The 12797-nt window shown below is 40.5% G+C and overlaps 1 protein-coding gene across 5 annotated transcripts in view; it reads right to left on the reverse strand.

Annotated features, from left to right (window-relative positions):
* Positions 1–1604: 1604 nt before the first annotated feature.
* The window catches only part of OGFOD3 (2-oxoglutarate and iron dependent oxygenase domain containing 3), a 49769-nt gene continuing 38576 nt past the window's right edge, over positions 1605–12797 (reverse strand). For 2 of the 5 annotated variants that reach the window (XM_067308512.1, XM_067308510.1), the window contains one exon: positions 1605–4728. In XM_067308512.1, coding sequence (XP_067164613.1) covers positions 4597–4728 — 132 coding nt within the window. In that variant the 3' untranslated portion in view covers positions 1605–4596. Of the gene's footprint in view, positions 4729–7247; positions 7287–7802; positions 8775–9360; positions 9955–12797 lie in introns of those variants that run through there. The other 3 variants (XR_010886097.1, XM_067308509.1, XM_067308511.1) reach the window with 3 other exon arrangements.

The following is a 12797-nucleotide window of genomic DNA, read 5'->3' on the forward strand; positions in this document are numbered from 1 at the left end:
ATTCTCCCCCTCTACTCAGCCCTGGTGAGGCCACATCTGGAGTACTGCGTCCAGTTCTGGGCTCCCCAGTACAAGAGGGATGTGGCAGTACTGGAGCAAGTCCAGCGAAGGGCCACAAAGATGATTAGGGGACTGGAGCATCTCTCTTATGAGGAAAGGCTGAGAGAGCTGGGCCTGTTTAGCTTGGAGAAGAGAAGGCTGAGAGGAGATCTTATCAATGTGTACAAGTATCTGAAGGGAGGGTGTCGAGAGGATGGGGCCAGACTCTTTTCAGTGGTGTCAAGCGACAGGACGCGAGGCAATGGGCACAAACTGAAACACAGACACTTCCATCTTAACATGAGGAAAAACTTTTTCACTGTGAGGGTGACAGAGCACTGGAACAGGTTGCCCCGAGAGGTGGTGGAGTCTCCTTCTCTGGAGATATTCAAAAGCCGCCTGGATGCAATCCTGTGCAATGTGCTCTAGGTGACGCTGCTTGAGCAGGGGGGTTGGACTAGATGATCTCCAGAGGTCCCTTCCAACCTCAGTGATTCTGTGATTCTGTGATTATGTTAACGATAGTCTGCTCATATACCTGTTAAGTTTACAGAAGTTTCAGATATTCCCCAAAACCTTTAGAAGTAATACAATTTCACTAAGCTCCTCAGAAAGCCTCGCTTAATCTCTTATTAGAGATTCAAAGTTTGGCTTGGTGTTGTGCCATTTTTTCTGTTTCATCCTGGGATGTTTCACACAAACAGGCTCTACCTTTCTTTACAAAATACTTGTATTTAGAAGTACAAATCAACATTCCCAAAGATTTAAAACAAGTACACTTTAAGGTACGAGGCTGTAAATTCACGCCAGAAGTTAGCCCCAGTTCACACCGAACATGCACTGACCTTTCTTTGCCCTGTTTGAGCAGTGAGGGCTTTTTAGAAAGGTTCTCACACGACTGGGAAACATCAAGCCAAATTCTGCTGTTACCTTGTGCTCAATGAAAAGCGCTTGTCTTCAGCAGCTTCGTATCAGATTTGCACTAGTTTAACCAAACAGATTCTTTCTTTAATGTAAGCGGAGTTCTAAGAAACAGCACTGCATTTCCCAGCAGCAATGGGGAGGCTGAACCTGACAGAGAACAGAGATATCGAAAGAAATTAAAAAGTGTTTCAAATTCAGAATTACTGGTCGAGGATTTGCAGAGGGACACCTTTAAAAAAAAAGTTATTCCTTGTATTTAAATGGACTAAATTAGTCGAGATTATTTCTAATGGTCCTTGAATTCTACAAATTCCAATCTGCTCCAGGAACACCAGCCTTTCTATGATGATTATTCTCCTGCTGGAGGCTATGATCCGAATCTTTTTGATGGTCCTGTATTTCCTCATTTGTTATTTAATTTCTTCATAGGTCTAGATATTGCTTTTAGTGGTCCGGATATTGAAGCTTCAAATATAAAATCTCAGTGTTGAAACACACAACATATTGAACTACTATGTTTTTTTTTTCAAAACATGAATTCTCTTACCAGCTGCAGCACACACAAGTTTTTCACAAATCGCATTTGACAGGTTTGGTCATCATACTGAACACATTACTGAAGCTAAAAACTCCAGACGACACACATACCAAGTTGATTTTATTTCTGAATGTCAGTCAGTTCACAGCGTGGAAGAAATGCACCGTGATCTGAAGATATTACAATGCACAGGATCTCCAAAATATTAAAACCTGAGAGGAGGTTATCTGAGATTTCCCCCAAGGTCTAACATGTTCTTGTTAAGCAACATTTTATGGAGGACAGCTCTGAGAGAAGTGTCACTTTCATTTAGTGCAACTCAAAGCCTGCCTGACAGACAGAAGGAACTAACAAACACTTCCAGTGTGGCAAAACACTATTAATTTATATGACAGTGTTACAGAGCGGTGATAGGACATACAGGAAAGTGAGAATTTTTGGAACAGAGGACCTCAACCTGGAGAATCACAACCCAGATCCAGGGCTCCCCAGATATTTAGCTTCCAATAATATCAAATATTTTTGTGGAAAAGGCCATACATTTAAATGACAAGATAATGGTAGGAACTGAGTTTTAACCCAATAAATCTGTTGCTGGTGATGTTGGTCTGTCTTCATACAGAAGAACAACTGAAGTGTAATGCAAACTTTGAATTAACAGCCTTTGAAACAAGTATTTAGATACAGAGCGCTACTAACTTTACTATTTCCTAGCATCCAGCCATTGTAACAATTTTTCCTTGGTAGCAAGGACAAGGAAGTGTTTAGTCTTTTTCATGTTTGAGAACAGAGAAAATGAAATGATAGAAAACTAATCTTGCTGGTGTGCCAGCTGAGAATACTACCAATAGAATAGATGCAAGTGATCAGTCATCATTCCTCTTTATACTGATCTTCAGTGTAATCCCCCAATATTTAGTATTTCCACTGAAGGGTAGATTAAAACAAAGATGAAACTTGTGTGCAGAAAAATCAAACCATATTCCCAGATTTTCAAAGAATTTCATAGAAATGATACAGATTATTAGTAAACTGAATCAACGTGTTTGCTTCAGAATTTGATTGAGGAAAAAACATTATTTTTTCCTACCATTTACTTATCAATGTGCTGATCTGCAGACAGCTTTGACTATAATAACAAAGGAAGGTAGTTCACAAGATTACACATTTGTTTCATTACTTCATCTGTATTACGATGCAACCCCTCTTTTCTGAAGTTCTTGGAATTTATTATGCTATTAACACCACAGACCAATGATCATAGTTAATAGAAAAAGTCTTCATATTAAACAAAAAAAGTCTAAAAAGACCTACTGAGAAACTTTTTGAAACAGCTAAAACATTGCTCTGGACAAGATAAACATAATATTTCATGCCACAAGATTTGTAATTGTGGAAACAATTAACAAAAATCAGAGCTTCCTTCAATTTAGTCTTAAGTTTAAGTTTAGGCTCAATAAACAGATGTTTCCAAAGTATTTTACCATCTTCAAAATGAAAGTCTCTGTTTCTGAGCCAGACATGGATGTATGACAGCTCCAACCCTGGACCATTTCAATTTAAAATGTAGAAGGACACCAATGTCCTTCATTGGTGGTTTTCTTACCCAGCCTTCCAAGCAGCAAGCCAGGGTTTACAGGATTGAGTCTAAGAAGGCCAAAACTGGCCCATGGAAAACCACCAAAGGAACTAGCTTTCTTCTCAACTGTGTCCTCTCCCAAGTCCTACTGTCCTAACAGGGAGTTACTCGCTCAGATGAATCCAGAAGACTGACTACCTCTGTCTGTCTCTCCCTTTCATATTTGCTCCAAGGACAGGCTTGTATGGTCAAGCCATTGCCATAAAGAGCTCTTAGCTATAGTATGGGGTTGTCAACCTTGCTACAGAGGAGGCTTTTTGCTTGTGTTCAGCATTGGCTAATTTGATTCACTGTGGACTTCATATTTTAATTAAAGTAACATACCAATGTTGAGAGCTTCTGAAGATTCCACTACTACAGTCCAACAGGGATATACTAACTTGCTTAAATAGTGTCAGTAGTACCACTGTCACAGCATGGAGCTCAGACTAGCTGCCTGAGTATTTGGACAACTTCTTGAGAGAGGAGGAGTTGGCAGGCCCTGCTCGGCTCCACACTGCTAAAGCTACAGGGCTAGCAGCATCCAAAGTAGCTGAAGGTCTCCGGCACAGAAACAACAGACAGTGGTACTCAGAGATCAGGACTCTTCCTGGGCACCCAGTGAAACCCTACATTGCGCATAAGGCATTAAATTGAAGGACCAAGAGACTATAACCACTTTCATTAAGAAGGTGCAGAGAAACTGAGGGCGAGTTCAGAATGCTGCTTTCTGGTCAGAGGGACCAAAAGCGGTGCCATTCCCCAGTGTACTGCAGCATTTGTTATTCAAGAGCTCTGTGCTTTCTGGCTAATCAAAGAATTGTATTTCTGATTTTGTATTAACTAGTCCCTGTCTGTAGCAGAAAATCCATAGTAATTTACTTAAAAATTAAAAAACAAACAAACAAAAAAACACAGTTCAAGTAAGTTCCAGTGGTCAACCCACAGTTGTATTGCCAACTAATGCCCATGCCAGGGAGAATACATTCCTCTATCAATAAAAAGTATGTTCAGCAAAATAACGTTCATCCTGCTGTATTAACTTCAGTGAAACTTTCTATATCCCAATAGTAACGGAAGAGACTAAAGAATTTAACAACAGCTAACAGCAGCATGGGGAGTCATATCAGAACACAGTCCAAAAGGTGGTTTGTATCTTTTAAACCAAAGAATTATTAAAAAAAAAAAAAAAAAAATAGAGCATCCCAGGACTCTTCTTGGTTTGCAACCTATCCCCTTAGAACATGAAGGCAAACCATTTACAGAATATAGCAAATTTAAGATGGTCCTTAAGGCACTGTTCACAACACTTACGGAAAACAACATGGTGAAAACGAAATGTATTACAAAATATTAATCCAATTGGGAAATTCAAATTGAACGCGAGTTTACACAAGATGTTACCCATTTTTCCCCTTCCCTTTCAGGGCTTCTCTCATTCCATTTGACCTCACGCTTCACCCCAAGAAGAATTACATCAAGACTGGATCCCCAATGCTGTGGTCTGGGTTGCAAGTGAAGGAGATGGTGATTGCATAGCGAGTGCCCCAGCGAACCTTTTCCACCCGATGAAGGTTCTCCGATCCAGAGGTGAAAAAGGAAACCCGGCCTGTAAAGACAAATTATTGAATCAGTGACATGGAGTTTGCCATTCAGCTGTCGGCTTTCTACACAGTTTTGCGATTGTTGTCTCAGTCCGACTGTTCCCTAGCTACCGAGAGCCCAGAGGTCATCACAAAGACAAACTGTTATGAGCTTATGCTGCACTCTGACAGCTTTATGGACTGTTTAAAACACACATTAATCATTTGTGTTACAAAGCTGGAGACATGATTTCACCATATCTCAAAGTTTATAAAAGGTGGGAAGAATCCAAGAACATTCAAATCCAGTTCTGAGTTGCCTCAATTTAAAAAAAAAAACAAAACAAAAACCCTCTAGTGGCTGAACTGTCAGCAAAGTATTTTGATTTCCTCCCTGCTCCCCTCCTAACCTGGGCTCTAATTTTAGACAGAAGGAGGGAGTGCTACACAGGTGGCAAAAAAATCTTAATTGGAAAAACACCCAGGAGGTTTACAAGCAGCTGTGGCAGCTTCTCAGCTTTGTACTGAATATTCGCTATAGCTTTCTGTGCACAGTCAGATCACTCACTGTTCAGCCAGGTTAAAAAAAGTTACCTATCACTGTTGTATACAAATTCAGTTTTCCTTAGAAAGAGTAAAACTGTTTTATAGAAGCAAATGCTTACTCCTGTACTTCATCACTTTAAATTTTCACCACCACCACCCCCCCCGTGTTGGGGTTCTGCTGGACTTAAGCAGCTTTAAGGTGAAATCTGGTTACTCTGATAATGACATTTGAGGTCTATTAGCATTCCACTTGCTGAAACAGCAAAACAGGGCACTCTAGACACTTTCACATTATTTAACAATTTGAGAATATAGGAGTTTAACGTCCAGCAAGTAACCCAGAAGGGAAGCAGCACTCCAGGACCGCTCAAGCTCTCCTAGAAAGCCAATAATACTCACCTGCACAGCTGTTTTATCCCAATAGCGTATTCTGTTTTCCTACTCGTGCAATTTTTCCACTATTCAAATTAGATTGAAGTTTGTTATAAACTTATCTTGGGGAATTCAACTGACAATCTGACTCTGCCTGGGACACATTCTTCATCAGGCAAAATGAAGCACTTGAATGCCTACTTAAAATTTGCACAATAACATGGCAAAACTATTCCAACAGTTACACAATCTACACTGCAGAAATGGGCACCAGCCACGTGGCAGGCTTTCTTTTCTACCTAAAAAAGATCCAAAAGATACAGAAGTTATTGTGCTTGTAAACTCTTAAGCCGCTCTCATGGGAGACTTGAACAAAACTAGACTGGCCTCATGGAGCTTGGTTCACCTACTAATATCTGAGGTTTATTTCAGTAACCCTTGTGCCCCTTTGCACACTGAGTTGCAGTTCACATTTAATCTTTCATACAAGTCAGTCTTAACTGCCAAGCAGAACCGTTAACTCATATATCATAATCTTCTCTGCCTGTGACTGCATATCAATAGGGGGTAAAGCTATATATCAAATAGATTAATTTATATAAACAGTTCATATACACTTTGGTGTCCTGCACTTATGGATGAAAGACTGTAAATGAAGGCAATGTATTCCTATCCTATGAATGTTATAATGAACAGAGCTACCCTCTTAAGGATTTCATCCAAAGTCCATTTGTCCTGAAAATGTTATTTTTACTCCTATTTGCACATCATTCAAGTACTTCATTATCAATCCATCGCCTATTCACCTAAAGCTTTGCCTTAAACTGAATTTCAAGCTTTTTTGTTTGATCTCTTATTAGAAGAAGTAAAGTTAGACAAGATTCAGTGTATTGTTTAAGCCAGTTAATTAAACTGGATTCTTTGCCTATACAGAAAGTGTTTTAATTTCTTTAACAAACATGCGTCTTCATATATGTGGTATGTTATAACTACTTCTGCATCTCTTCCCCTATCTGCCAATTGAGTAGCTGAACAAAGCCACAGCCTGTTTTTGAAGATGCTTTTTCTCACTTGGGAAGAATCTTTTTTAAATGACTTTCATTGCAAAACTTTGAAGTAAAAGCACACTCTTTCCATGCTACACTATTCTTAACAGTCTAACTGTTCAAAAAGAGCACAGTCTGCAAAGAACGTTAATTCCAATCCCAGCTGACAAAACCTGCAAGGAATATATGGTAACCTCATTATCCACAGACTTCTGCAGAAAGACACAAGACAAAATAAAGCTGTACCATTACAGGGTGACGTACACAAGTTTCAAACACACTGAGATCGTACCCTTCATAATCTTGCTTCAATACACAATATATGGAAACCACTTCAAAGTGAAATCACTACAAGAAAACATGTCAGGACAAAGCAAGTTTTTCCGTAGAAAAGTGCGTATCTATGCCTATAATATAATCTGTCCTTGTTCTGGCTAGTTTCTGAACAATTTTCAGTTAAGATTGTAAACCTCTAAGTTTCAAACTATGAACCATGTTAGCAAGTGTAAGGCCATATGCAATATGGAATCTGTTTTAGCTATGCATTCAAGGTGTTTAAAGTACACATTTTTTAATGTTACCTTCTGATACAGCCAACTGATGTATCCGTGTTAGGATTTCTGTAATTGGGAATGAGAAGGGGAAGACAGGCATAAGGCAGGTCCACTAAGCTCTCCGGTCTATGAAAAATTGTTAGAGTGATTTTTGAGCTTCATAATAGATTAGTGTTGCATTACAAATGCTTAAGAATGGTTAAGCAACTATTCATTGTACATCAAAAATACATAATATATATACTTGCAGTTTCCCCACTGAAACATTTTTAAATCACAAAAGCTCAGGGGAAAGTGCACAAAATTCTAATTCTGCTTCTTTTGTCCTTTTCTTTCATTGAGTTAACAATTGCCTCAAACGGGTCTTTTCATTTTCTTCTTCCCTCCCACAATCTGCCCGCACAGATTTCTTTCCAGCACACTCTTCTGCTCCATTAACGAAATTTTGACTTCATGGCACAGAAATTTGTTAGATTCATGAATGCTTACTGTTAAAATGTAGCCTTTTTTGAGATCACAAGCTGCTACTCAATACAATTTTATAAGATGATACTATCTAACAAGAAAAGAAAGTTATGTTACCCCTGATCCTTAAGGCATGAACTTTTGAAGAGTGGAAGAAACAGGAGAGGGATTGTCTCCTGTTTCGGGCTCCACGTTTCTAAGCTTTGAGAAAGACACCAGTCTCTGAGCAGGGTCTTGGAGGATGGACACCGGGATGGAGGTGTCCTGGGGTTAGGACTTCATGTCCAGGAACATCACTCTCTTGCAGCTTCTTTCACAAGCCTAACCCTCCCAGGCTGAGGGTGAAAACAAAGGCTTTTTTCTGCTTTTTTTTTTCATTGAGACAAGTCTACAGTCAGAGAAGTATTTCATCCTGAATGTGAACATTTCACTTGTATTTTCCCAATCACTGCAAGATGCAGAAAACTCCACCGCTTCTTCAGTTTCACCATGCTCTGACCAGTACCTCAGCCTCAGGGGAGAGTTCTGGCTCCCCATAAGGGAAGTGTGGGCTGCCCTCCCACATCTTCTGCCTCTGTCTCTTCCTCCTCACCTCCACCTTCCTTTCCATGACACCTAATTCGGGCAAGGCATACTGCAGAGGTGAGTGGAGCGGGCCACAGAGCACGTAGCACTCCTTGCACTCACGCAGCCTTCATTCTAGACAAAGATACATTTTGAAAGTGCTTCTGTCAATGATCTTTCCTCTTTTCTGCCCACAAGAACGCACTTAAAACTTGTACTAAGATTAGTCAAAAGTTTCATCCATAGGTGCAGCTGCCTCTCAATCCCTTGGTGCCCCTTAAACATCCACGTATGCTTTTTTAAACTTGTTCTCAAGAGCGCAAAGGATAAATTGTGCTGGAGATGAGAGAACTACTGTCATGGAAAACTCACATGCAAACTCATTTAAATACACCAGTCTCTCACACTGATCTAGGACAAGGAGCTGCCAACACGATCAGCACCGCAGCATCCATCAAAACTGGGTCCAGGCATCGGTGTTGCTGACAGGAGTCAAGCTCTGAAACGCTGTCAGCCTGAGAAAAGCTTGTGGTACGAAAAGCAGGACAGGAAATACAGGGAGCAAGATCTTAATCACACTAAGGGTAACCACTTATTCTCCTGGGAGTTTTTTGACAATCAATTTTTGCACTCATCCACAGGAATCATTATTTATAAAGATATATGAGTGCCAGTCACAAGCCTCACTGCTATGAATTTTATGCAATCCTAATTTTGATGAAGCAGCACTGTTATTTTTAGGAATAATACTTAATAAGCAGCAAAAGCAAAGGATATTTCATTATATGCAGCAATTATACCCCATTTAATTACTCAAACAAAACCAGTAGAGGAATACCTGTATACACTATAAGCCTTTGCTTTTCCCTGCCTTTGCCTTCCCAGTTTTTAATCACACAGGTAATTGCCCCTTAGCAATGAGTGTGTTTGGATTAATTCAGAAGATATAACCTCTGCAAGAAGCAGCATACAGAGAGAAAGAATTATCCCTTCAGCCACACATCACAGTAAAAGCATCAGCATAAGGCTTGCTCTCAGGAGACAAGCCAGGATGAATTTTAACGTTAGGTGGCACTTCCATAAACAAATTGCCTACAAGTTGCTACCTAAGCTCTGTACTGGGAGGCAACATAGACTGGAGGAATATACAAAGGAAACCTTTAATTGTCAATGACAACTATGTCCTCGACATGTACTGTGACTTCAATGAAACCACTTAATCTCTCATTTGTTTTCTTGTCTCTAAAATGACAATAGTACTGACCCATTCTAACAGGGTTACTGTGAAAATTAATTAGTAAACATCAGTACAATACTTTGCAGTTAACACACGTTCAGTTGCTTTATGAGTATGATAAAAAGCATCCTCTATTCTTTTTATTCTGACAAGAAAAAAATAGTAAGGGACAACAAGTTTAAATTATAACAAGCTGTAGAGAACACATAAAAGGACTTTGAGAGCCATGCAGTGTTAACATACCACAATGCTTCCAAGGAAGCATTATTACTGCAAGATTGTTATGCCTCTAATGTTATAGAACCACTCGATAATTTACGTTGAAAGAGACCTTGGGAGGTCATCCGGTCCAACCTCCTTCCTCAGAGCAGGGCTGACTTCTAAGTTAGATCCAACTTCAAAGTTACACCAGGTTGCTCAGGGTTGCATCATTAGCACATTAGTGCAGCATTAATAGCTGAGAAGCATCTAAAAGACAGCAAAGCCAAGAATAGTTTTGACTTTACTCAAATTAGGGACAAGAGAAGAGGGGGAAAAATGGTTTGTTACATTTCTACCCCATCACTTTGCTCCCTCATTAATTCTGGGTGAGACTATACATTTCACATGATTTTCATTTACAAGCCTTGTATTTTTTTCAGTGCCTCAGCATCACTCTCACCCAAATCAGCTCATCACGGGATACTCATCTCCTGAGCAGCAGCCACGCAGTTGGAAAGGCCTGCATTGCTATCAGCACACATTCAGATACCAAAATCTCCTGGAGGTCTCTCTCAGGCATGAGTATTTTGTTACCCTAGTGTCTCCCATGCTAGATCTTTTGAGCGGGGGCATTGGACTAGGTGATGTCTAGAGGTCCCTTGCAACTGCAACTAGTCTGTACAAAAATCCACTGTGACAATCACTTCCTATAGCCTCCCTGTTCACCACGTGCCCGTACTGCCACTGCAGCGCAGTACGCTCCGTGCTCCCGTCCCTTATGTGAGACTACCACTTCGCCTTCCTTGGCGGTGTCCTTCTGACCCACCCTTCTAGTTTGCTTAGTTCACTGCCAAATTTCCTTGCCAACTCCCTGTGTCTTATGAACGTCACCAGGGAAGGACCAGGGCTGCTCATTCAGTTTTTGCCTGCCACCAGTGACAGGGAAGGGCTGGGGGAACGTAAGAGGTCTCACCTCTGTTCCCCATCCAGAGCAGCTGCCTGGGGCACCGGAGAGACTGACCTGCTGCACAAAAGGGAATAAAGCAACTCATCTCCCAGGTTAAAGGGAAGCAGGAACAGTTTATTTGGCACTACAGAGTTATTCAGCATCTTTCATCTGATGCACTGACAGCTTTGACTGTCTGCTTAACATTTACCAGCTCTAAATGCTGCTCAGGAAAGAAAGAAAAATTGCATCTCATCTGCTGAATGACACCAAGACAGAAGCACTGCCTGGGAAACTGCACACCCACTATTGTGTTCTTATCCTCGTCATCTGTTTAGGATTAATTGCTAATTCATTCTCATGTAAACTGTCCAAAAAACACAGTATCCTTAGGCAAATAAACTTACAATAATACTTCCTGTAATCACACAATAAAACTTACTTAATAAATATACTTATTCAATTACTTATAAATAAATGCAATGTTGAAAAGGGAGGGTTTTAAGCAAGCCCTTACACAAATCCCATAAAATTAATATGCAACAACAGCAACTGTAAGTGCCTTGACTTGAGATGAAGGGCAGGTCACACTTCTGTCACTGCTCTACTGTCAAGGTTTTTTCAGTCCAAGGTGTGCTGGGTGCCTGTGTCAGATGACAGCAGCACCACTGGGTAATGCTGCATTAAAGAGCTGGAAACCTTTCTAAAAGGAGTGCTAAAAATTATCAAAACAACAAGAGACCTAATGAAGGAGTATTTGGTGCATACTTCCTACCCACCTGCACACCATTGCTCTGCTAATCTGGATTTTGTCCCAGATATAAACCAAGTTTAATGGTCTCACTTCAAGGACAGTAGTCTGCACATTCTGCTAATCTTTATGCTAGAAGGAAGGGGGCAAATGTCTCTAGCCACTTTCCCCACACACATAGATGAAAAGTATGCCAAGCGCAGAAGTATAAAGGTCTAAAAAGAAATAAAGCCACAGCAGTTATCAAATGAAGACTAGTTACAAAGTTGCTCCAAATTCATTTAGGAGACAGAGAAATTACTTGATGTTATAAATAAAAATCAGTGATTAATATGGTGAACCTTTTCATAGCTGGCTTGTAATTTGCTAAAATATTATCAATACTTTTAAATAGGCTTTAAATTCAGAAGCACCTGGACTGAAAACTTCCAAATTACAGTTTTTAAAGAAAATAAATGAACAGCTTAATTATTTCCTACTAAGTACATGAACATTTTTACATTCCAACAGAACCCCTGCCTGCCTCTCTTCCATCTGCACAGTTGGTTGCTCAAAATACCTGCAGTTTCTGCTCCCTACCTTATTTCTGAAAGTCTAACAATCTAGTGAAGGTCTTAGACGTGAAAACTGCATAACTGTGCTGTCTCCTCATCACCCTTTGGAGTCTCACCCAGGCCTTTTGGCTCCATCCTCTCTCCCTACGGCTAAGGGAGAAGGATGGGGATATCACCTCTGCTCTGCCTTCCAGCTTTCCCCTTTGGTACTCAATCTCACCCAACCACCACTGTCAAAACTGCTCTGTTTCTCCCATTTTAGAGCACAGTGGGCAGCTGCAGAAGGTTTCTAACTTATTCACAGAATCACAGAATGGTTGGGGATGGAAGGCACCTCTGGAGATCATCTAGTCCAACCCACCTGCTCAAGCAGGGTCACCTAGAGCATGTTGCACAGGATCACGTCCAGGCAGGTTTTGAATATCTCCAGAGAAGGAGACTCCACAACCTCTCTGGGCAACCTGTGCCAGTGCTCTGTCACCCTCACAGCGAAGAAGTTTTTTCTCATGTTCAGATGGAAATTGCTGACTCCAACAAAAAGCTGTCACCAAGAGAAGGCTCTAAGAACAAAGTGCACTTGCAATACCTCTGGATCATGTATTTAACTTTTCTTGACCTTGCTAAACATGGCATGTTTAGTAGAGCTGTGGTCAAAGCACATGGATGCCCAAGTTCTAGATTCTGGACTTCTGACAGAGAAACTTCATCCTCGCACAATCTGCTTTAATGATTTACTCACTGTGAACCCAAGAGTAACTTCTGCTACTCATTTTTCATTCAGAAATATTCTTCAAGCAGAAACAGTTCATGATAGCATCTATGGTGTGTGACATTAATGGTCACAAAGCTTAGGAACCAA

Source organism: Apteryx mantelli, chromosome 19 (assembly GCF_036417845.1).
Source record: "Apteryx mantelli isolate bAptMan1 chromosome 19, bAptMan1.hap1, whole genome shotgun sequence".
In the NCBI taxonomy this organism is placed as follows: Eukaryota; Metazoa; Chordata; class Aves; order Apterygiformes; family Apterygidae; genus Apteryx; species Apteryx mantelli.